General features: G+C 39.6%; 1 protein-coding gene across 1 annotated transcript in view; it reads left to right on the top strand.

Moving 5' to 3' along the window:
- Nucleotides 1-24,491, top strand: part of LOC309392654 (lysosomal acid lipase/cholesteryl ester hydrolase-like) — a gene marked incomplete at both ends in the record, with an annotated part of 40,652 nt that extends 16,161 nt beyond the window's left edge. Inside the window, 9 exons of the mRNA XM_081954084.1 lie at nt 11,290-11,407; nt 13,598-13,796; nt 15,148-15,261; nt 15,877-16,009; nt 18,804-18,944; nt 19,305-19,376; nt 20,928-20,999; nt 22,852-23,045; nt 24,473-24,491. Coding sequence (XP_081810210.1) covers nt 11,290-11,407; nt 13,598-13,796; nt 15,148-15,261; nt 15,877-16,009; nt 18,804-18,944; nt 19,305-19,376; nt 20,928-20,999; nt 22,852-23,045; nt 24,473-24,491 — 1,062 coding nt within the window. The remainder of the gene's footprint in view (nt 1-11,289; nt 11,408-13,597; nt 13,797-15,147; nt 15,262-15,876; nt 16,010-18,803; nt 18,945-19,304; nt 19,377-20,927; nt 21,000-22,851; nt 23,046-24,472) is intronic.
- Nucleotides 24,492-24,652: the final 161 nt, after the last annotated feature.

Below are 24,652 nucleotides of genomic sequence, written 5' to 3'. Positions count from 1 at the left end.
GGCCTGCACTGGTTGCCGGTTGTTTTCCGGGTGCGATTCAAGGTACTAATAATGCCCTTTAAATCACTCCATGGCTTAGGCCCAGGGTACCTGCGAGACCACCTACTGCCACCAGTAGCCTCCCACCATCTAGTGTGATTCCCACAGAGTTGGCCTCCTCAGGGTGCCGTCGGCCAGACAGTGTCAGCTAGTGACCCCAAGGGGGAGAGCCTTCTCTGTGGGAGCTCTGAAATGAGCTGCCCCCAGAGCTTTGCATAATCCCCACCTCCAGTTCTTCCGACACGCCCTAAAAAGTTGGGTTTTCCAGCAAGCCAGCCTGGCCTGTTAACTTTATCTAATTTTTAAAATGTTATTGTTATATTAATTGGGTTTGGTTTTTGGATTGTTTCAAATTTCCCTTTAACTTTTGTGATATGTGTTTTTTAATGTTGTACACCACCCTGAGTCCTTTGGGAGAAGGGCAGCATATAAATCCAATAAACAAACAAACAAACAAAATCATTATGCTTCCTGGAACCAATTAACAATGAGTGCCAAACAGGGATAGATTCCATCCAGTGGTGGGTTCTGGATCCCATTGCAACTGGTACGGTGCAATGGTGCAATGGTGCAAGAGTGCAACGGTGCAACGAGGCCCGGCATCCACCACATGAATGTGCACAGCACGCGGGGAGGAATCCTTACCTCATGCAACACTCTACAATGCCTCCACAATGCTCCAGTTGCTTGGCGGAGTGTCACGCAGGCGCCGTACGTTCCGTACACGTGTGCGGAAGCATAAAAGAGCTCTAATACAGGTAAGAACAGCGGGTGGATGGGTGGGCCCTCTGGAACACCATATCGGAATGGTACCCAGTGCTCCCAGCAGGCACTGGTATGCCTGTACCAAGGCCTACCGCCTGCAACTCACCGCTGGTTCCATCCAGCTTTACTACCGGTTTGCTCATGCGTGCTTGCTGGATGCGTACTATGCATGCATGCACAGTTCAATTAAAATTGTTCTGCCCATGTGCAGAACTCAAAAGCAAGATGGCAGTGACAATGACGGCTACCGGGAAACTGCTTCAGGGGTGTGGCAGGCCTGGGTCACTGCCGGTTCCAGCGACTCAGGCCACTATACCACTACCGGTTGGGCTGGACCGGATCCAACCGGTAGGAACCTGCCACTTGTGCTAAAGCGACCTTTGTACAAAACCTTTAGCACCATTTGGCATAGCCTATGGTTAAGATTATGGAATCCAACTATAATAATAAAGCCAAGGAAAGAATGTTTATTTATTTATGTTTATTCATTTATTTATTTTTATTTGTCAACAAGTACAAGGAAACAAGTATGAAAACACATGAAAAAGTGGCACAAATAAATGGATATAAATGAGCAAAACATGGCCATAAACACATAAAAAGAGTACATATAAATGGGATAGTTGGACAGGGACGGTAGGCATACTGGTGCACTTATGCACACCCCCTTTACGGACCTCTTAAGAAACATGTAGGGTCCATGGTAGCCAGCTTAAGATAAAAGATATTGGGATTAGAGGAACTAACAACAAGTATCAGGTAGGGTGTTCCACCTATTTACTACTCTATTGCTGAAATCGTTTTTCTTGCAATCAGCATTAGAACGTATTACATTTAGTTGGTATCTATTGATAGCCCGTCTGTTATTTGCAGCTGAAGCAAAAGTAGTCATTAACAGGTAGGACGTCATGGCAGATTATCTTGTGCACTAAGCTCAGGACGGAACGTATACAGAGTAGTTCAAGGTTATCCAGGGCTAAAATTTCAAGCCTGGTGATATATGGAATTTTATTAGGAGCAGAGGAGTTGACTATTCTTCTTGCAAAATATCTCTAGGTCTGGCAAAGGTTTTGTATGCCCTAGTTAGCAACCTACTGTTACCAGAGAGAAAACTACATAAAATAAGGTTGACAACTCTGAATGCCTTTGTGGCAATGTTGTAACAGTGAGCTCTGGGGCTTAGGTCTTTCGAAATGAACACTCCTAGGTCTTGGACAGATGTGGCTCATCTTTTAGATCGTTTCCACCCAGCTTGTATTTGATGTTCTGATTGAATCAGAATGATTCAAGATGAACTTGAATGATGACTTCCGGTTCAGGCGGCTGACGGCAACGGGCAAGCTTTGCTTGCCCCGCGCTTCCCCGGTGGGCTCCCCACTCCTTGGGGGGCACAGGATGCCCCGTAGAGGCTCCTGCCGGAGGGGCGGCACCGTGGGGGATCCCCGGGATCGGCGGCGGCCAGTGGGGGGCCCCCCGCCTCGCTCCAGGCACTGGGGAGACGCTCCGGGGTCTTTGCTGCGAGGCTGTGCGGAGAATGAGCAAGCAGAAGGCGGCGGCTGCGGTGCGATGAGGTGTAGACTCCTTTTCATTCTGTTAGGTACTGGTGCGATCAAGCACTAGCAATGAACCCCAGGTCGAGGTTATAACAGAGCAACCCTGTAAAGTATACGCAGCGTGCGATAGATAAAGCAACCACACTGAATAATGGATAGTAAAGTAACAAAATAAACTTTACTTTTTGAAGAATATAGCAAAATCCATAAACACAGCCAAAAAGTCATACACAGAAAAAAACAGTCCAATAATACCAAGATAACTTGGATACAAGTAGCAAATAACTTACACACAGTAAGTAGTAGCAACAGTAGTAACAGTTAGACAGCAGTTATCATACATCAATCAAGAGAGAGAGAGAGAGAGAGCAACAACATCAGCTGCAATTTAAATGCTGTAATCTACTAATTAGCAGAGCTCCTCTCTTAAAGATACATAACATGCCTTGTGCAATATATTGTCTACCCAACTTGTTGGTTACACCCTAACATTCTCCCCTTTGGGTAGATCAATATATCCACTCACAATGTAAGATGATAACCTTCACATGATGAGGTATGTTTTACTGAACTTTGTGCCTTAGTGAAGTTGTCTGCTAAATTGTCTTCAGTTGAACAATATTCCAACTTTATCAGGCCATCCTTAATGCTTTGTCGAACATTAAGATACCTCAAATCAGTATACTTCGATCTCGTCTTAATAGCTAAACTAGTCGCCATTTTTATTGCTGCCTGATTATCTTCATAAACAGTAAAAGGTTCATTGATACTTAATCCCATATCTATAAGCAACTGCTTATAATATATCAGCTCAGTACACGTCAACGACAAACATGAAAACTCAGCTTCCATTGTGGATAAGCTTATGTGTTTCTGTCGTATCGACTTCCATCCAATCAGTACACCACCTAGCATAAAGGCTATGCCGGAAGTTGACTTCCTATTATCTATAGCAGCTGCAAAATTCGCATCAGCATACACAGTCAAAACTAAATCCCTATTCGGTTCTAAATATAATGCATAGTGGATAGTTTTCTTCAAATAACGCAGCACACGCTTTGCTGCTTGCCAATGCCTCTCTGAAGGACTATCATTGAATCTAGCCAGTTGGTTCACACTAAATGATATATCTGGTCTAGACCAATTACTTAGGTACATTAGGCTACCTATCAAAGATTGATAGATTCCCTTATCAAAACCAGTACCCTCAGTAACCTCAGGTTTAAACTCCAATGCCATTGGTGTCTTTGCAGTCTTACATAGCTCCATGCTATATTTCTTAAGTAAATGATTAATTTTACCAGCCTGCGACAGCTTAAAACCTTTACTGGTTCTAACCACGTCTAAGCCCAGATAATGCTTAATTTCACCCAAATTCCGGATTTTAAATTTACTCTCTAATTGTGAAAAAATGTCAATAGCTTCCTGCTCAGACCTAGTAATAATAGCTATATCGTCCGTGAACAAAAGCAACAACGAGATCAAACCATTTTTCACCCGTCTAAATAAACAAGGATCAGCCAAACCTGGAATAAATCCCATAGCTTTTAGTTCATTTACTATACATCTGTTCCACTCAAAACCGGACTGTTTTAAACCATAAAGGCTCTTTTTAAGTCTCCAACAACCAGTCTGGCCATTAGAATCCACACCTGGTGGCATCTTCATATAAATGGTATGCTGCAATGGAGCATGCAGATACGCTGTTTCAACATCAATATGGGTAACATTACACCGATACTTAGCAGCCCACACCAATGCTGCCCTCAACGTAGAGGCTTTCAAGCTCAGAGCAAAAACCTCATCGTAATCCCTCTCAGTTTGGGAAAACCCTTGAGCAACTAAACGAGCCTTATAAATAGCATTGCCAGCAGCATCGTTTTTAATTTTAAACATCCATCTACAGCCAATTGCACTCTCCCCTGAAGGGAGCCTAGCTTCTTCATAAACCTTCAATTCCTGTAAGGATTTCAACTCCTTCTCCATAGCTGTTTTCCACAATTTCTTTTCCTTTTCAGGATACAGCCTTAACTCTGCAAAACTAGAAGGTTCTATGCTAACTTGCAATACTACACTGGCTTGGTATCTGTCGGGTGGATGCCTGTCCCTAGTAGAACTCCTAGGCAATACAGGACTTGCAGAATCATCCTGTTCCACCTCACGAGTAGATTCTACATCTACATCTTCCTCCCTTTTCAGAGTAATAGATGGACCATCCTGATTCTCTAACTGCTCATTTGGTGTATCATGATTAACCAAACGATCAACATCTATATCATCACAAACCTTGTGAAACTCTTGTTCTAGCTTATCCCAACCAACATGTTCTGAAAATTTAGCACTAGCACTGTGCATAATTCTCCGAGTTCCAGGTTCCCAGAACCTAAACGATCTATGATTGGAATTGTACCCAACAAAAACCATCTTCCTAGCTCTGCTTTGATCCTTCCGTCTAGTTTGTGAGGGAATATGCACCCAAGCAGGGACACCAAATGTGTGTAAATAACTCAAATCAGGCTTCCTACCATGCCAAAGAGTATAAGGAATCTTACCAGTAGTTGAGTTAACTACTATGTTCAGAATATGGTTTGCACACATTATAGCCTCACCCCAAAGCTTTTCTGACAAACCAGAATCAACCAGCATAGTTCTGGTCATTGCCTGCAATGATTGACCACGTCTTTCAATAAATGAATTATGTTCTGGCCTGTAGGGGGCAGAACGCCTATGTTCTATACCAGCATTCTCCAACATTGATGTAAACCTATGATTAGTGAATTCAGACCCATTATCAGTGACTAGGCAAAGTACTTTTTTATCCATCTTACGTTCAACAAACTTTAACCATTTAGTAAAATGTTGGAAAGTTTCTGCCTTTGATTTCATTACATAACAGAAACCATACCTAGAATAATGGTCCATAATGCTGAGTATATAGCAGGCACCTCCTAAGCTAGGTTTCTTAGGGCCAATTAGGTCCGCAAACACTACATCCAGTGGTTTAGATGTCTTGAATCCTTGAAACCGGTTTGCAGGGGTAACCTTACTTTTAGCCTGGTTACAGGCATTACAGTTAAGATATTTTGAACAAGGTTTCAAATTGATTCCATTAGATAGAATAACAGTTTGACGTACCATTTTAAAATTTACATGGCCTAAACGTCTATGAAGTAGATGTATACAGTTATCATGGGGCTGTTTATTCTTATAACCAGGTTCAGAACTCGCAATATTTAAAGAGTTCTCATGTAGAATAAATAAATTATTCTCCAAATTGGCAATAACACTATTACCTTCCTTTTCAATAATGCATCTATCATTCTTAAATGTTACTGTAAACCCACATTTCACAAGGTCTTTTACAGATAATAGGTTAAATTTCATTTTAGGTACATATAACATTTCCAATTTTTCATTAATACATGGACAATAAGCTGTACCTTCACCTGAAGCCTTAATTTTCCAACCATTTGCTAAGGAAATGTGCTGTTTGCTAGCCTTCATAGTAACAAACCTTTCTTTAACCTTAGTTATAGAATGGGATGCGCCACTGTCAACCACCCAGAAACTATGGTTTACAGCCTTATCTACCTTAGCTACAGTTACAGTAACATTGTTGCTTTTTCTTTTACTATTAGCAACACTCCTTTTCTTGCTGTTTTTACAGTTCTTAGCAATATGCCCCTTACCACCACAAGAATAACATTTCTTAACAAAATTTACAGTTGAAAACTGTGTTTCTTCTTGTGATTGATTGTCTCTGAACTGAACTCTATCCTCTCTTCGTCTGGACTCTTCAAGCAATCTCCCGGTAACCTCAGATAATGTCAGTTCATCTCGTGAAAGAACTTCCAATGAGGAAACAAAAGAGTCGTAGCTTTCATCAAGCGATGATAGAATAATATACACCTGTTGAAGCTCAGAAAAAATCAACTCTTTTTCTTGCAAATCCTGCAAAGTTTTCTTCATGAAGTCTAAATGAGCCAACATGTCACTACCTTTTTGCAAACGGGCTCTAAACAGTTTCCGTGTGAGATGAATATGAGCACCCACACTGTCCCGAACATAAATTCTCCGCAATGTGTTCCAACACCTAGCAGCAGACTCTTCGCCACGAATATGGACCAGTTGCTGGTCATTCAGTGTTAGTCCAATAATGCAGAGAGCTCTCTCATTGTCCCTGTTAAACTGCGCAATCTTCTTCGCATCCTCATTATCAGCAGGATCCCAATCTGTAACATCTGGTGGGTTCTGAACCACAAACCACAGTCCTTCTCTACGCAGAAGTAGGGAACACTTCAAGGACCAGGAAACATAGTTGGTTCCATCAAACCGGGTAATCATGGAGAGTGCAGCAGACTGTTCTTGTGCCATATTCACAAAAATAAACTATCCAAAAAGTGGTGCTTTAAAAAAAAAATTATGGTTAAGGCAGGGCGTCTGGGCCCATAACCAATGTAAGGTACTGGTGCGATCAAGCACTAGCAATGAACCCCAGGTCAAGGTTATAACAGAGCAACCCTGTAAAGTATACGCAGCGTGCGATAGATAAAGCAACCACACTGAATAATGGATAGTAAAGTAACAAAATAAACTTTACTTTTTGAAGAATATAGCAAAATCCATAAACACAGCCAAAAAGTCATACACAGAAAAAAACAGTCCAATAATACCAAGATAACTTGGATACAAGTAGCAAATAACTTACACACAGTAAGTAGTAGCAACAGTAGTAACAGTTAGACAGCAGTTATCATTCATCAATCAAGAGAGAGAGAGAGAGAGAGCAACAACATCAGCTGCAATTTAAATGCTGTAATCTACTAATTAGCAGAGCTCCTCTCTTAAAGATACATAACATGCCTTGTGCAATATATTGTCTACCCAACTTGTTGGTTACACCCTAACACATTCCCTTTACTAACTTGGAGGAGAAACTGCCAGCAGCTCAAAACTTTTCCTTTCGGCTGATTTGGAGAGGCACGGCTGGAGGGAGGGGGATTTCCCCCCCCCCTCGGACAGGCGGCTTGGAACAATTTTGCTCTCAGCCCCAGGGGAAGGAGGAGGGGGGAGAGCCAACCAATGATGTCACGCCCTTGCTAAAAGTGATTTTCTTGGACTTAACCTTATAATATATTGATAATCTGGGAACTTTGGGAACTTTGAACTTTGAAAACTTTGTTATGCCTCTAAACCCGAAGCTGGCAGGGCAAGATGGCACACTTCCGTTGTCTTTATGAACTGTGAAACCTGACTCCACCTTTAAAACTTCAGGCTTCCGGTCTTTGTCTCCGTGCTATTCAGACAAATCTCTTGTGGATTGCTACCTTTTGAACTCCCTGGAGTGAAAAACTTTGCTCTATTGCCAGGGTGATTAGAGAAATTCTCTTCTGCCTGGACCCTCTGCCCCCTGGACTCTTCTGGCTGCTCTGCCACTCTGACTGACCATTCTCTACACTGACTGAACTCTTTATTCTATAAACAATGTCTCCTAAAAGACCACCTCCTGGAAAGCCTGGCTTTGCTACCTCTGCCCCGACATCTGCAACCTCCAGTCCTAGTACACAATCAACAATAACAGCTCTGATGCAACCTAAAAGTACAGAGACGGAATTTCAACAAATGTTTCAGCAACTCTTACAGGGACAAGAGGAAATAAAGAAACAACTAAAGGAGATGAAAGAAGAAATTAAAGAGAATCAGGCTCAAATCAATAAGAACTCACAGAGACTGGATCTTTTGGAGGGTGGGACGGCTGAGATGAGGGAGGGGGTGGAAGGGGTGCAGAAGGGAAACAAAGAACTTGACACCCAGCAGATGAAAATAGAATTTGAGAGAATGTCCTTTTACCTTAGATTCCAAAACGTGATGGAGGCAGATAATAAAAACATAAGGGACATCATGACAAGCATTTTGGCTGAATACATTCAGAAAGAAAAACAACAGATGGGGTGTGAGATAGACCTGGTTTATAGAGTGAATTCAGCCTATGCTAGAACACACAACGTACCCAGGGAGGTACACATTAAATTTCTCAGAAAAAGTACAAGAGATGAAATTCTGAGTGCACAAAGGGGGCAAGCTTTGAAATACCAAGATAGGGAAATAACCATTCTGAAGCAGATCCCCAAGAAAGTGAGGGAAAAAAGAAAAAGTTATTCGCAATTAGTGAATAAATTATACCAGAAGGGGGTGTGGTTCAGATGGTTGATGCCTGAAGGTATGCTAATATTCTGGGAGGAGACAAGAGTTAGAATTAATACACCCATAGAGGCACAGGCCTTTATGGAAAAAAACAAAGCACACCTAGAAAAATCAGATGATCCTACAACAGACATGCAGGACACGGGAGGGGCCGGAGCTCTGTCAGCGGGGGGAGATGGGGCAATACCAAGAAAGCTCAGATCACAAAAATGAACAAGAAAATCTTTTTGACATAAACTGATCGAAATTACCAATTGAATTAATATGCTGACTATTTACTACTATGTATTAATGATTTTTGTTTAGATGTATATTATGAGTATGGAGGGAGGGGGCACCTACCGCACTTCGCAACTGCCAAAATTTGTATACTTTTTCCACTACCTTTTTCCCTGTAAATTTTAAAAAAACCAATAAAACTTTGTTTTTTTTTTTTAAAAAAAAGATGAACTTGAATGATAAAGTTACGTATGCCACTAGTTCACCTATCAACAACTGAAAAAAAGATTTAAACTGGATTTTAAAAAGTTGTGGATTTGGTTTTGTTAAAAATGAATTGGAAATCTTATTATATGGCAATGATGATCATATTGCTAAAATCTATAACTTGTAAAACATTGTAGGATTCAGTGGACAAGGAACTTTGGATATAATGTGATGTTTGGACAATGGGAAAATATGTGGATGAAGGTTTAAAATTCACATTAAACTACAATCTAAAAGAAAAATTTCATAAGATAATGAATCATTGGTATTTAACCCAAGGTAAGTTATCTGAGATGTACAAAGGTATGTCAAATGAATGCTGGAAGTGTAGAAGTAAAGAGGGGACCTTTTATTATATATGGTGGACATGTGATAAAGCAAAAAAGAAAAAGGAATATGATTCATATTTTAATACATTTTTTAAAAAAATGAGATAAAATTGAAACCAGAACTTTTCCTTTTGGGTTTAACAGGAAAAGAACTGGAGAAAAAAATTGGAACTTTGTTATTATATATGTTGACAGCAGCAACAGTATAGTATGCACAATAATGGAAGGACAGTTCAATTCCTACTATGGACGAATGGATGCAGAAGGTGAAATGGCAAAATTGACCACTTTGATTAAAGAAAAGAACATAAGTACTTTTGTTTCCACATGGAGACCATTTCTGAACTCCGTGCGTGATGTGGAAAAGAATAAAAGTCTGACTTCGGGTTTTACAGATTAGACTGATAGATCTTTATAGAAATGACTTGTTCATACTATTATGGAAAAGCAAAAAGTTGTGATTTGATGTTAATGTCTTACTCGATGTCTCAAGTATATGTAATTTAAAATTCTTTGCACCAACTTTATCCCTCGATGTTAATGATCAGAAGATGGTAGAGAAGAGAAGATTTCCCAGAAAACATGGTAGAGAAGGCTGCAGCAATGAGCTGGGTAGAATGGGGCCTGCTGTGGGGAGGAACTGGCTGTCTTTTACTCTGTGAACATGAATTTAGGATACAGAGGAAAATTAGCCACATCGATTCTTTTCATACCCGCTTAGTTTGTTTTGCTCATTTATAATGAGCCGAAAAAGGACCCCAAAACCTGATGGAAATGATAGCTTTGAAAAAGGTTTAAGAAAGGTTTTATCGTAAAAAGTATTCTGAGAAGCAATTCCAGATGTTTCAAACAGGTTCAGTGGTTCTCAGTCTATGGTCTGCGGAACATTGGGGGGCTGTGATGTCATCACAGAGCGCCCACAAAGGCTTAAGAAAGGTTATGATTTAAATCTTGAGTTAAGGGGTTTTCTGGCCCTGGTCCATGGCCACAAATAGAATTTAAAGGGGCTCCATAATGAAGAAAAGGGTTAGGAGAAATTTGAACAGTAGACAATATAGACGGTATAAAATGATCCTTTGCAATGCCTCCAAAAATCTAATTAAAAATACAATCTGGGTTAGCATAGAAATACTTATCTTTAAATATTAACAGTGCAATATTTTACATACAACCAAGCAAGGTATGTAATAATAGACACTGTTTCTACAGAAAACTTCACTATGCAATATTTTTGTAGAAATCTGTGGGCTTAGAGATGATGTTTAAAGGCACTTTATTTTTTCTGGAAAAAAAATCAATTCCAGGACCACCCTAATCCAGATCTAAACCCCTAGTAAGGAGCCCTACAAATAATTATTTTTTTGCCAGTCTTATCACAGGTCAACCATATAATTTCTATTTCACATTCTATATTTTTTACGAAGTTGGTTCTGATTACTCTTGCGCTAAGCATAGAGTAAGAGCTTTGCACATGTTAAACAATTCCCTCTATACGAATCTACATAGAAAGAAAAACTTAAAAATTCTGTAAAAAGGGGTTCTGTGCAAAACTCTCCATTCTACACAGAAGTCAAAAGAAACACATATTGAAGGCATTTGGGATTCTCAATTCTTTTAATGAAAAACAAAACCCTTGCTTTTATTTTTGTCTGTGTCATTCAAAGTACTTCAAAAGTTTATTAATGTTCTTAAAACTTTTCATTCCACTAACTTTGGGGATGAATCCTCAACAAATAAATCTGAATTCGCTTATGCTCCATCTTTTGAAAGTCTATATTTTTGGCAACCTCCTTGATGTTGGAATAGAATATTCCTGAGCTTTCTACAATATTCATCATCTTGTTTGTCCGTTTGTGTTCAGAAAATATAACTTCAGAAAAGTTTGCTGTGTTTTCTTATTTTTCTACTTACAGAGTGAAATTATCCATTTTCATAACTATCCAAGTGAGGAATATCATGTTGAAACAGAAGATGGATATATACTTACCATTAACAGAATACCACAGGGAAGGTATAATGATGCAAATAAAGGTAAGACCAGGGACAAATCAAATGGCATCCAATGGCAGTTGGATTTAAAAAAATGGCAAACCAGCTACCTTTGCTCTGGAGGAGGACCATTCTACTCTTGACGAATCTATGTGACCTTGTGTAAGATTCTTAAAGAACATGGCTGAGAATACTTTTCAATAACTAAGGTGGAATGATCTGTCTCTTCAAAATGAAATGTGATAATTTCAGAATGAACACTGACATTTGTATTGGGTGTTACAAGAAATTGTACTGTAACATTCTCCTTTCAATATCTTAGAAAAGGAGACAGTCAAAATGTCTTGAAGGACCTATAAGCTTAAGAGACCAGCTGACAAATCATGGCATCAGATGTTGCAAGAAAGAAACTACCAAGAACAAAACAGCCCAATTACAACATTTTTTTTTAAAGACCAACTGAGTGAATAACGCATTTTTTGGAGTATAAGACACACTTTTTCCCCTAAAAGAGGATGAAAATTTGGGTGTGTCTTATACACTGAATGTAGCCCCGCACATCCGCCAGCCCCCACCCTTTGGCCTCTGCCTCCCAGCAATTTGCCTCCTTGAATCAAACAGCAAACAGCCAGTTTCAGCTTCAGCACAACCTGATTAACATAAGCAGCTGATTGTCGGTTGGATTGGCTTCCTGACCATCAGCTGTTTCAGGCTGCAGAGATTGCCATTGCCTATTGCTGCCTCCACATGCCTGAAACAGCTGACCATCAGGAGGCCCACTGCAACTGAAATTGACACTGAAACTGCCTGTTTGCTCTTTGCTGCTTGCTGCAATGAGACAGATTTTTTCCCCTTGTTTTCCTCCCCAAAAGCTAGGTGCGTATTACTCTTTGGAGCATCTTATACTCTGAAAAATACAGCAATTGAGATTTTTGAGAATCTTACATTGCTTTTTTCCAATAAAAAAAAGTTTTAAATGCAAGAATGGTATCATAAAATAGTAAAGTATTGTGACAAATCATGGCAACAGATGCTGCAGGAAAGAAACTAAGGCTCCCAAGAACAAAACCACCCGATGACAAAATAGAGTGACAATTGTAATTTTACTAGAACTATAGCAGACCTTTACAAGTAAATCCCTATTAGGTGCTGCTTCTATCAAAATCAATATATATTTTGAATTCTAATTGCTGGCGTTACTATTTTACCCTTGATTTTAGCTGAAATCCTGTATCGTTTATAATAAAAATGATCAAGAATTCAGGAAAGTAATCTCATAAGAAGACATCTGTGGAATTGTCTATTAAAGAAATGTTTAAAAATAAACAGTGAAGATTTTTTTTAAAAAAAACGTTCAAAGGCAAATCCCATTTAAGAAGAATTGGGGAAAAAAGTTTTAGCTATTAAACCTGCTTAGTAGTCCAATGCATAATTTAAATAGGCTGAGTCTTGAAAGAGTAAGTAAAATATATTCTCAATTTGTGGGTATAATGAGGCACCCTGAGGTATTGTACATCATGATACTGTTTATAAACAATGGATGATTCAATAGGATAAACAATCTAGTCAATCTCTTTTAAAGAAGAAGCGTTCTACAAACTTTCTATATAAGACTCTAAATTTGAAGATTATACGGTTGAGAATATATCATAATGTTGGAGACGAAGGAATGGAGTTGGATATGCTTATGCAAGTAATAATACAATACAATAGTAGAGTTGGAAGGGACCTTGGAGGCCTTCTAGTCCAACCCCCTGCCTAGGCAGGAAACCCTATACCGTTTCAGACAGATGGCTATCCAACATCTTCTTAAAGACTTCCAGTGTTGGGGCATTCACAACTTCTGGAGGCAAGCTGTTCCACTGATTAATTGTTCTAACTGTCAGGAAATTTATCCTCAGTTCTAAGTTGCTTCTCTCCTTGATTAGTTTCCACCCATTGCTTCTTCTTCTACCCTCAGGTGCCTTGGAGAATAGTTTGACTCCCTCTTCTTTGTGGCAACCCCTGAGATATTGGAACACAGATCCATTGAATCAATAAAACCTCAATTCCTAAACTCTATAGATTTAACCACATAATGATCATGCTCTCATTCCAACCAGTGTAACTTACCTTGTGACAATGTACCACAAATATTGATTCTTGCAAGTTTTATTAGCAACTTATACTTCAATTATTTTGCAATCTTCAATGATCTGGCTCATTAAAAAAGCATCTCTTGTAATTTTACAGCTGCACAACCTGTTGTGTTTTTGGTACATAGCATCATAGGAGATGGTTCCCACTGGATTTCTAACCAGCCCCACAACAGTTTTGGTTTCATATTAGCAGATAATGGTTATGATGTTTGGCTTGGAAATAGGAGAGGAAACACCTGGTCTTCAAATCATAAGACCCTGAAGCTGTGGCAGAACGAATTCTGGAGCTTTAGGTAAGAAAATCTAAAAGGGATAGCAGATTATGATTAATTATTACCTTCAAAAGATAGAAGCAGGAAGCAGTTTGTTGCAGTGGTTAAGGCATCGGGCTGGAAACCAGGAGTGTATGAGGAGTCTATCTTGAGCAAGAATCTAGCCCGGTGCCCATGGGCCAGTCAGTCTCTTTTATACAGGCAATGGCAAACCACTTCTGAAATCTTGCCAAGTAAACTTTAGGGACTCGTTGAGACAGTTGCTTGGAATCAAGAATGACTTGAAGGGACAAAAAAAAAAGAATGAAATAAAATAAAAATAAATAAAATGCTTAGACCAGACAAGATAAAAAAAAGATAAATAAAATAAAATATAAAGTAAAGTAAAGTAAAATAATAAAATGTAGAACTAGGGGTTAAAGCTGATCTCTTGGGTTTTATTCTACTAAGCTTATTCCATTCTTTCCTCAAAAGAATATATAAACTCAGAGTCAAACAGAGGTTCCAGAGAACACAAAGACCAGATTCAAAAAAGAAGAGAAGAGAAAGTTCTCTTTTTCTAAAGAGAAAGTTCTTTTAATGCTGCAATATCTAGTGATAAATAACGTAAATATATTTGCTAAGTTATGCAATTGACCTATGCATGAATTTGCAGATTTTAATCGTTTTAATGTTTTTAACATTATCTTGGAAAGATGTAATGATGAAAGTCACTTTCAAATGCTCTTTACTTTCCATTGGGCAGGAAGCACAGTTGTCTGCGGTTTGCTTTTCCTGCCACTAAAAAGGACTCTAAAATATTTCCTTCCTCCACTTGTGTGTTCAGCAATTCTTCTTAGCAAACATTTTAATTACATTCAATCTAGTGATATTCTGTGAACTGGCTGGTGCCAAGATTAAACTAAATCAGGATCTGGGCTGAGTGTATTAATCAGGGGTGGTATTCACTTACTTTCCCTACTGGTTCGCAAATGTGAGCGCACGCATACGGCAGTCCGCACATGCTCTTTGCTCATGCACACAGTTTACATGCATGAATGTGGCTTGAAAACATGCCTAAATAGGATGGCATAGCGCAGGAGAGGGTAAGTGGGATGAACCGGTCCGAACTGGTTGAACACCACCTCTACTATTAATCTGGTAGTACTAGTTCAACAAGGTCTGTAGTCTTGCAAGCTATTATTTTCTCCTAAAAATTTCCCAACAACCTGATCTTGATTTCCCTCTTGTAAAATCCTTCTTACATTTGCATGAATATCTTTATGGCTTTTTACCCTGTGATCCTTTCCATGTGATCAACTGAGCCAATTTCTGAGCAAGATGATCTAGGCTGGCATTTCTAAAGCAATGTGCTTCCTTTGTTTCTTCCTAGTTTTCATGAGATGGGATACTATGACATTCCAGCCATCATAAACTTTATCCTAAACAAAACCAAACAGCAGCAGCTTTATTATGTGGGCTATTCAGAAGGCACAGCTGCTGGTAAGTTATAGAGGCAAATCCATGAGCAGGGATGAATGGGGAAAACCAATACAGTCTACACATTTCAATTGTGCAGCTTGCAGTGAACAATTTGAGAATGAATCTCTCCAGGCAAATAGTTTATGGAGGAGGCCAAGGCAGGAAGAATTGAACAAATCAACTTTTGAATTTCTATGAATCATGAGCCACTTTGAAATGTTTGGCTCATTTAACCCAGTCTTCCTCGCTAAGAATTTTCTGCAATTAGTCTTTCTACACTCTACACAAAGATAAGCCTATGACTTTTGCATATAAACAATGTGTCCTAGCATGAAGTGATAGTCTTGTGTTTCAGCAATTTTCTTCTGGCTGATCAATGAAGGCACCTGAATCATGTGATGCATCTTCCCATTGTGAAAATGAGAACAAGAAATAGCTATTTCTCCCTCCTCTGCATCTCACACTCATCATGCAATCCAGCTCTTTGATTGCAATCCAAAGATGCAAGTCTCCTCTGTGCATTGTGTACAGAATGCACAATTCTGAAATGCAGGAGCAAGAACAAAAATAATAGTTGTTTGCTCTCCTACACAGTTGAAGAGATTCAGTTTCTTTGCAAAAGCTTTCCCCCCCCCCCAAGTTTAATCTCATTCTCTTCTTGGCCAGAACTGGCTGAAAAAATCAAGGTCTTTTTTGGAATGGGACCTGTAGCCACAGTAACATATGCTACAAGTCCAATAGTAAACATCTGGCTGTATCGTCCAGTGTTTCGGGTAAGTGTTTTGGGTAAAGTTACACTAAAGTAATGAAAGCTACTGATAGGTATAGCTTGGAAAGGAGGGCAATTATCCTACCCTCTTCTGATATTGATGTCTAAGACAGGGAGGCACAAGTAGTACCTCCCTCCCAAAACCTGGCTGGGAGGGCTTTGCACACATTTGTCTGATGTACCAATTCTGCCCTTTCCTAGATCAGGACCAGGGGTGAAATGCTCTGAAGACTGCTATTGGTTTGCTTGCATGCCAAACTTTTTAAAAACTTTTTTAAAGCATTTTTTAACTACAGGTTCAGGCAAGCCAATAGTTTAAAAATGCTTTAAAAAGTAAAAATACGTTCCGACGATTGTGCGGCACAGCTGATTGTTGCACAGCTGATCTTCAGATTTTTTTTTACTTTTTAAAGCATTTTTATACTACCAGTTCAGGAGAATCGGTAGTTTAAGAACGCTTTAAAAAGTAAAAATAAGTTCCAGCAATCATGCAGCACAGCTGATTGTCGCACAGCTGATCGTCAGAACTTTTTTTTTTACTTTTTAAAGCATTTTTAATACCGGTTCGGGCGAACAAGTAGCATTTTTACTACTGGTTCAGGCGAACCAGCCAGAATCAGTAGCATTTCACCCCTGATCAGGATGCCTTACTCATGATCACCTGGATGCTAAGACATACGAGGAATGGTTTGCAGGAATTGGGTATGGCCAGTATAGAGAAAAGAAGGACCAGGGATGACATGATAGCAGTATTCCAGTATTTGAAGGACTGTTACAAAGAAGAAGGGGTCAACATCTTTTCCAAAGCACCAGAAGGCAAGAAAAGAAAGTTTTGTTCCACTTCATAACCATTTCATAAATGCATGGCACAACATAGGAGAACAAACACATCAGTACTAGATTCAGTAGTCCATCTGCATTTAAAAGGCAAAGGCCACTCTTATGAAGACAATAAAGTCCATATTTTGGATAGGAGAGGATTATTGATTTGCAAGAGGGGTTAAAGAGGCCATCTATATCAAAATTGAATAGCCTTCTCTCAACAGAGGGGGAAGGATACAACATCATCTACAACTCAGTCCTTTCAACAGTTCCAAGAAAGCTCCACACCAATTTGCACCACTCAGGTGATCCTGATGACACAGATACACCTTCAGGTGATCTTAATGACCCACTGAAAAGATGTAAATGACCAGCTGTCTGCAAGGAGTATAAATCCTTCCATTTCCCACCATCCAGTCAGAGCTCAAGAAGCTTCTTGGATAAGAAAGGAAACGTAATCCAAGAAAAACCACAAGGTCTAGTTGTCTCTTGAAAGAAAGCACCTTTGGGACAACCATGACCTGGATGATTGAAAAATCTGCATAGACATTCATCTAGAAACTTCCATTGGTCTAGAATGTAGCAGCATGCAAAATAATGGGAGCCCCATGGTTCGCCCATGTAACACTTCTGTTGTAAGAGCTGCATTAGCTTCTAGTTTCATTTTGGGTGCAATTCAAAGTGCTGGTCATCATCTTTAAAGTCCTATTTGGCTCAGGGCCAGGCTATCTGCAGGACTACCTTTCCCTAAGGACATCTACTCATTCTACCAGGTCCCTTAGAATCCTTTCAACACTGCCATCAGAGGGGAGCTAGGAAATGGGCCTTTGCAGTGGCAGCCCCTGTCCTATGAAATGCTTTGCTACCTGAAGTTCAAGGGCCCCCCTTTTAGTTTTCATTAAGGCCATAAAGACCTGCCTCTCCCCCCCCCCCGCCCCCCAGCATCAGGAGAAGGTTAACTGATGGCTCGTTAACATGGATTGCATTCATTTTTATGTTTTCACTGGTTGTGTTTTATAGTTTTTAACAAGATTTTATGTTTTTAATTTGGATAAATTTAATGCTTTGATAAAATTTTTTAAAAAATACAATTACTCTTGTTTCTACTTGGAAACCTCGTTGCACTTGAGATGGAAAAAAATGAGGCTTTGATTTTGGGTTTTACCGATTAATCGGTTTGTTGTTATCGAAATGGCTAGTTTATACTATTATAAGAGCCGTGATGACACAGTGGTTAGAATACAGTACTACAGGATACCTCACTGCTCAAAGTTGACTCAGGCTTCCAAGGTCGGTAAAATAAGGACCCAGATTATTGGGGGCAATATGTTGACTCTGTAACCGCTTAGAGAGGGCTGTAAAGTATTGTGAAGTGGTATATTAATCTAAATGTTATTTTGTAAAAGTAAAACGTTGAAGTTTGATGCTATTCTACTACAAGTCAATGCCTTTTATTTATTTTTTTCCTTTGCCCCACACATTTCCCTTCTCCCGTTCCTCCCTTATTTTCCTAATATTTGTATTTTATATTATAAACTAATAAACAAAAACTTTTAAAAATATTTTATGTTTTTGAATCTCTGGGAGCCACCAAAGTTGGCTGAAAGATGGTGGCTATATAAATGTTTGAAAGAAAATAAAATGAGATAAAAGCTTCAAAAGTGACTATGGGTTGTTTTTAAGAAGAAACAATAAAAAATCATGATATGATATGTGAAGATTCTCACATTACTTACGTTTTATTAATATAGTTCTAATTACAATCACCTAAATTAAACCAGCTTTTATTTTTTCTTGTCCACCTTTTGGAATTTCAACTCTCATGTATCATACAAAGATCCAATTTGCGTATTCCTGAACTTCAGAGTTTTTCTTAAATTTATAGTGGGAGAGAAACTGCCTATGGTTAACAGCAGATGTGGGGTTGGGATGATATTTGATTTGGCTTAATTAATTAATTAATTAATATATTTCAGCCACTGTATGGCTACAAAGGATTTTTGCAATATCCCACCAGTATGAAAAAACTTATGGTGGCACTTTGTAATTTTCAACCTAAACTCTGCGGATTTTTAATGTCTTTTGTAGCTGGTCCTAACACTCCCAATATCAACATGGTATGTATAAACAAAGTACATAGATTGCATTCTGAGCTTCCCCTTTATCTTTTTGGCTAGCTGCAGGATAACGAATGGTTCTAATCATCCAAAACTATTGATGTATATGCATTCAACTTCAAAATACAACGTAACGATATAGCAAATGAATAGAGTAATTCCAGCCAAATTATGAAAATTAAATCTACTGCACTGCACATTACTAGAGAGTATCCTGGATTGCGGATGTTCATCTATTGTATCAGGTCTACTCATGAATGTAAGTAGACCCGCAAATTTACAATAGACTCTAATTGATTTTTTGCTACACAGCAGATGAAATTAATTAGGGAATTAAGATAAACAATTGTTTTATTTCAGAGTCGTATGGACGTGTATGTAGCACATTCTCCTGCTGGAACATCTGTACAGAAACTTCTTCACTGGAAACAGGTAGGTTTTTGTACCACACATTGAATCCAGTTCTAATCATACATAAAAGAGATCTGTTAATCATTGTACTATATGTGGATTTCTTTTGACTAAATCTGGATGCAGTGGAGCCATGTGTGAATTTATTAAACATTTCAAGCATCAGTGACAATCATAAACGATAAATCACATGCATACACATTAACCCCATTTTGCTAGCAGTACTAGACACAAATAGAACAAGTTAATGAGTAGGGTGGAGTGGAGTGGAATGGAACAGAATGGAGTGGAATGGAATGGAATGGAACAGAACAGAACAGAACAGATCAGGTAAAAGAAGCCCACCAAAGAAATATATTTAAGCATATGATTCCTAAATCCCCTTGTTATAATAAAATTATATCTAAAGTGAACCATTCATGATCATCACAGTGATTACTGTATTTGTTGCTTTTAATGGTTCAATTTCATTACAAAGTATTACTTTAAAAGTATTATGTAATAAAACCTGCCTGGCTTATGTACAAATTCGAACTAATGAAATATAGAAGAAGTTAATGAGTGGAGTGGAATGGAATAGAATGGGTCAGGAAAAAGAAACTTCCCAAACAAATATATTTAAGTATATGATTTATAAATTCCCTTGTTATAATAAAATTATACTTAAGGTGAACCATTCATGATCATCTGGTGACAGAAAGGGGAAAAAAATTGAATATCTGAAACTATACAGTCCACAGAGGCGTTTAAGGTTTACGGGGTTTTTTAAATTAAAAATTGATTAAGCCTTATTGACTAATTTAAAGTAAAAATCTGGCTTAGAAGAACAGCACTAGATCAGAGAAGGCAACCTAGAACTGCAAGGTTTGTGACATTACCCCAAACTGCCGCTTTTTGGGGGTAATAATCAGCAGCTTATAATAACTGGAACTACATTGAGCTCATTCAGCATGTGATGTTAGCATACAGCTTTTCTATTTAAGCTGCAATCTTTATTATTTCCATAGCAAGTCTCCAAGTTAAGAGTGTCCTGGTTGAAAGATGAAAAATAGTTAAGAACTGAGCTTGCTGTTTTGGTTGCTTACAATGGATCAGTTTCATTGCACAATATTACATATACAGTATTTTAAGTAATACAATAAACCTGTTCTGGCTTATGTACAAATTTGAGCTAATGACAGGTGTGTGTATGTACTCTATGTATATCTCACCTAACATTAGCATTATCCAAACAATTATCAGCACAGTCAGAATTATGTCACTCACCCAGCACTACACTCTTGGGCAGCAAACCAAGTTTTCAAAGTCTTGCAGAAGATCTACATGGTTGGGACCAATCCAGCCCACAGCTGATGGTACCCAGAGCAGGCCCTCCTCATAGAGACCACTGTGGAGAGACGGTCCCATAAGTAACTCAGTCCCAAGCCTTGAAGACTTATAAAGGAGACAACCAGCACCATGAGTTGCATCTGGAAGCCAATGTACAGTAGCTTCTATAGAAGTGGCATCATGTTATCAAAATGACTGGTAATACCTTTATTCAGTTCTGTAATTCCATACTATTCATTGTAGATCTATACTAAAAAGGTGTTTCAAGCATATGACTATGGCACTAAGGAAAAGAATACGGAGAGGTATAACCAGGTATGAAAATAAAACAGCTTTCATGTGAAATATGTTGTTCCTCATTTCTAGCTTTTAGATCAGAATGGTTTCCCTCTTAGATGAGTTGTAGATTGGTAGGGTGGGGTGGGGTTGTACCTTGTTTCAAACTTTGCAGGCTGAGGTTGAGCAAAGTAAGGAAAGTGTCATCAAAGTGATTGTAAGTGCAGAGAAATATTTCTTGCCCTTCCTGATCTAAAGACAGTCAACACCTAAATTTGAGACTACCTTTCCTGCCCAGCCAAGTCATTTAGCAATGAAATAGCAATAGCATTTAGACTTATATACCACCCCATAGTGTTTTACAGACTCTCTGGGTGGTTTAAAATATAGAAGCATTACTTGCACATTGTCCCCAACAATCTGGGTCTTTGTTTTACCAACCTCAGAAGGATGGGAATCTGAGTCAAATCAGAATTTGCCTGCACCAAGGCTCCTTTACATCAGCAAATGCATTAGATGAATAATGTAAGCCAATATGTTCTCTTTTGGACCAATAGTAGAATGTCCTCTCCTTTCTGGGGTTCTGTCATGGCTCCATCGGAGCCTGATTCGAAGGAGGAGTTGGAACTGGGACCATCTAACAGGATGGCACATCTCCCTTGGCATGTTTGGAGAGGCCAGCGTCTGAGGACGATATTGTCCCGGACCCCTCGAGCATTGAGGGAGATGGTTGACCAGATGGAGAGCTGCCTGCCTTCATAGACACAGGGGAGGATCGGCTGCTGAAAGACAGTGGTGCTGATAGGCAGCAGATCTCCTCTGATGAGGAACAACTGCATCCTCCGCTCCATCCAAATGCATGGAAAGCGGAGTGGCCAGCTCAGAGAAGGGTAGCAAGGCTACATGGGAAAAGGTCGCCCCATCCCTCATCACAAGGAAAACACCTGGAGTGGAATGACTTAAGGAGAAGACGTGAGGAGTTAGTCTTTGGCAGGAACAATTGGTTATTTTGGATTATACTGCCCCGACTTTGACTCATGCCTTTTTGCCTTGCTTCGAGGATTGCGGTTGGTCTTGCCCTTGCCTCGTGTCCTGCTTTTGCCCTTTTCTTTGCTTTACCTTCAGAACTGCCTTTGCCTTGTACCTTGTTTTTGCCCTGAGAATTGCCATTTGTCTTATGCCTGGACTTTGCCTTGTGGACTTTCCTGGTAATATTTGGTCTGTTGTTTGGGGGGACTGAGGGAAGCTGCCTACAGAGTAGCATGGGGTGGAGCCAGTGGTTGGATTCAAATTTTTTTACTATCGGTTCTGTGGATGTGGCTTGGTGGGCAGGGCAGGGGAAGGATACTGTAAAATCTCCATTCCCACCCCACTGCAGGGGAAGGTTACTGCAGCATCCCCATTTCCTCCCAATCAGCTGGGACTCGGAAGACAGAGTCACCATCAATAGATGGGGTGGGGCCAGTCAGAGGTGATATTTACCGGTTCTCCGAACTCCTCAAAATTTCCACTACCGATTCTCCAGAACTGGCCAGAACCTGCTGAATACCACCTCTGGGTGGAGCCTTACTGGCCATTGGAGGGCTATTTGTTGAACATGTCTTGAGGGCAAAAAAGGACTTTCTAAAGGTTTGCATTTCCTTGATCACCTGGGTCATAACAGGCTCTGACCTGATCAGCTATGTATTGAAGGCAAACATTAGAGTTAAAAAAAACACATTCAATCTATAACACCCTCAATTTCGTCTCAGGTTTAGTCTTTGCACTGAGTTCTATTACTTTGATTGCTCACTGACTTTTTTAAAAGTGGTAATTTGCAATGTTTTATATGTTGCATCTCTTCCTGAGCAGTTTTTGACTAATTGTTTAAATGTGTTGCTTTTCTTCCCAGATGACTCCTCCTGTATGCAAGATTGAAGATATAAAAATACCCATTGCACTCTGGTCTGGGGGAAATGACTTACTTGTGAACATAAAAGACCTCCAGGCATTAATAGCACGGCTGAGTAATGTCATACATCACCAACATGTTCCTGAATGGCAGCATCTGGATTACATTTGGGGATTTGATGCAACTGAGGTTATGTACATAATAATAATAATAATAATAATAATAATAATAATAATAATAATAATAATAATATTTGGATTTATTAGCCGCTCCCTTTCCGAGTAGGACTCGGGGCGGCGTACAATGGAGCATAAAACATAAAAGATAAATAACAGCACAAAAACGTACATACATACACAACACACATACATACATACACGGAGGAGGAAACAAATTACATCATTAGACAGTTAAAAATCAGCTTTAAAATACCCCAATTGTAAAAACCCAATATGCAGTTAAGAATTAATATTTAAGAACAATTTAAAAAACAGTTAGGAGGAATGAGAAAATTACGATTGCGATTGAGCCAGGCCAGATAATTGAAAGAGGTGGGTCTTCAGCTGTACACGGAAGGAGCGGAGATCGGAAGTAATCCTGATGTCACGGGGGAGGTCATTCCACAGGGCTGGGCCCATCACAGAGAAGGCTCTGCTCCTGGGTGTCGCCCCCCGGCACTGTTTGGCGGACGGCACCCGGAGAAGTCCCTCTCTGTGTGAGCGAATTGGTCGTAGGGATGTGTGGGGCAGGATGCGATCCTGCATATAACTAGGCCCTGTGCCATGAAGCGCTTTAAAGATCATAATCAAAACCTTGAAACGCACTCGGTAGACCACAGGAAGCCAGTGCAGCTCGCGCAGGAGAGGTGTTACAGGGGAGAATCTAGTCCTCCCCATAATCACCCGCGCGGCCGCGTTCTGGACCAACTGTAGTCTCCGAGTGCATCTCAAGGGAAGCCCCATGTAGAGAGCATTGCAGTAATCCAGGCGAGACGTCACTAGCGCATGGGTGACTGTGCGTAGGGCATCCCGGTCCAATAAGGGGCGCAATTGGCGCATCAGGCGGACCTGATGGAACGCCCCCCTTGCCACGGCTGTTACATGGTTATCCATGGACAGCCGGGCATCCAGGAGGACGCCCAAATTGCGCACCTGTTCCATGGGGGCTAGTTGGACGCCCCCGATGGCCAGAGATGGAAGTACCTGGTTGAACCGGGAGGCCGGAAGCCACAGCCACTCCGTCTTGGAAGGGTTGAGTTTTAGTCGGTTGCCATCCATCCATGCCTATCATTGAGATAATGAAAAAGTACAGAGAAATCATGTTGCATAATGACAATTAAAAAAACAAACATCTTAAGGCTGTGATGATAAACACACCTTGAAATGATGACAATTTAAAAGCACACCTTAAGGCTGCTTTGAAACCTTAATGCAGCTGAGTCAATGAATTATTTGAAGTTTGCAATCTGACTTAGCACTATTTCTCCAAATAATATTTACATTAACCAATCATTTCTTCAAGCTGTTCCCATTTCTTCCTTATTCGTCTGTAACTGAGAAATAAATTAAATTTTCATAGACAATTAAGAGATTTCCTTTTTTTATTCCGATGCCCATTATAGTAGCACTACTAAGTTATAGCGCTAACAAAATGGGGTAGCAGTAATAAATTAAATGGCACATTTGGAGCAAAAGCTTACCAGGTTTTAGCTCAAATACTGGAGAAGTACAATTCTTTATTGGCCAAGTGTGATTGGACACACACAAGGCATTTGCCTCCAGTGCATTAAGTTCTCAATGTA

This window comes from Natrix helvetica, assembly GCF_964273705.1.
Source record: "Natrix helvetica genome assembly, chromosome: 5".
Taxonomy (NCBI): Eukaryota; Metazoa; Chordata; class Lepidosauria; order Squamata; family Natricidae; genus Natrix; species Natrix helvetica.
This window is presented reverse-complemented; position numbering and strand designations above follow the sequence as displayed.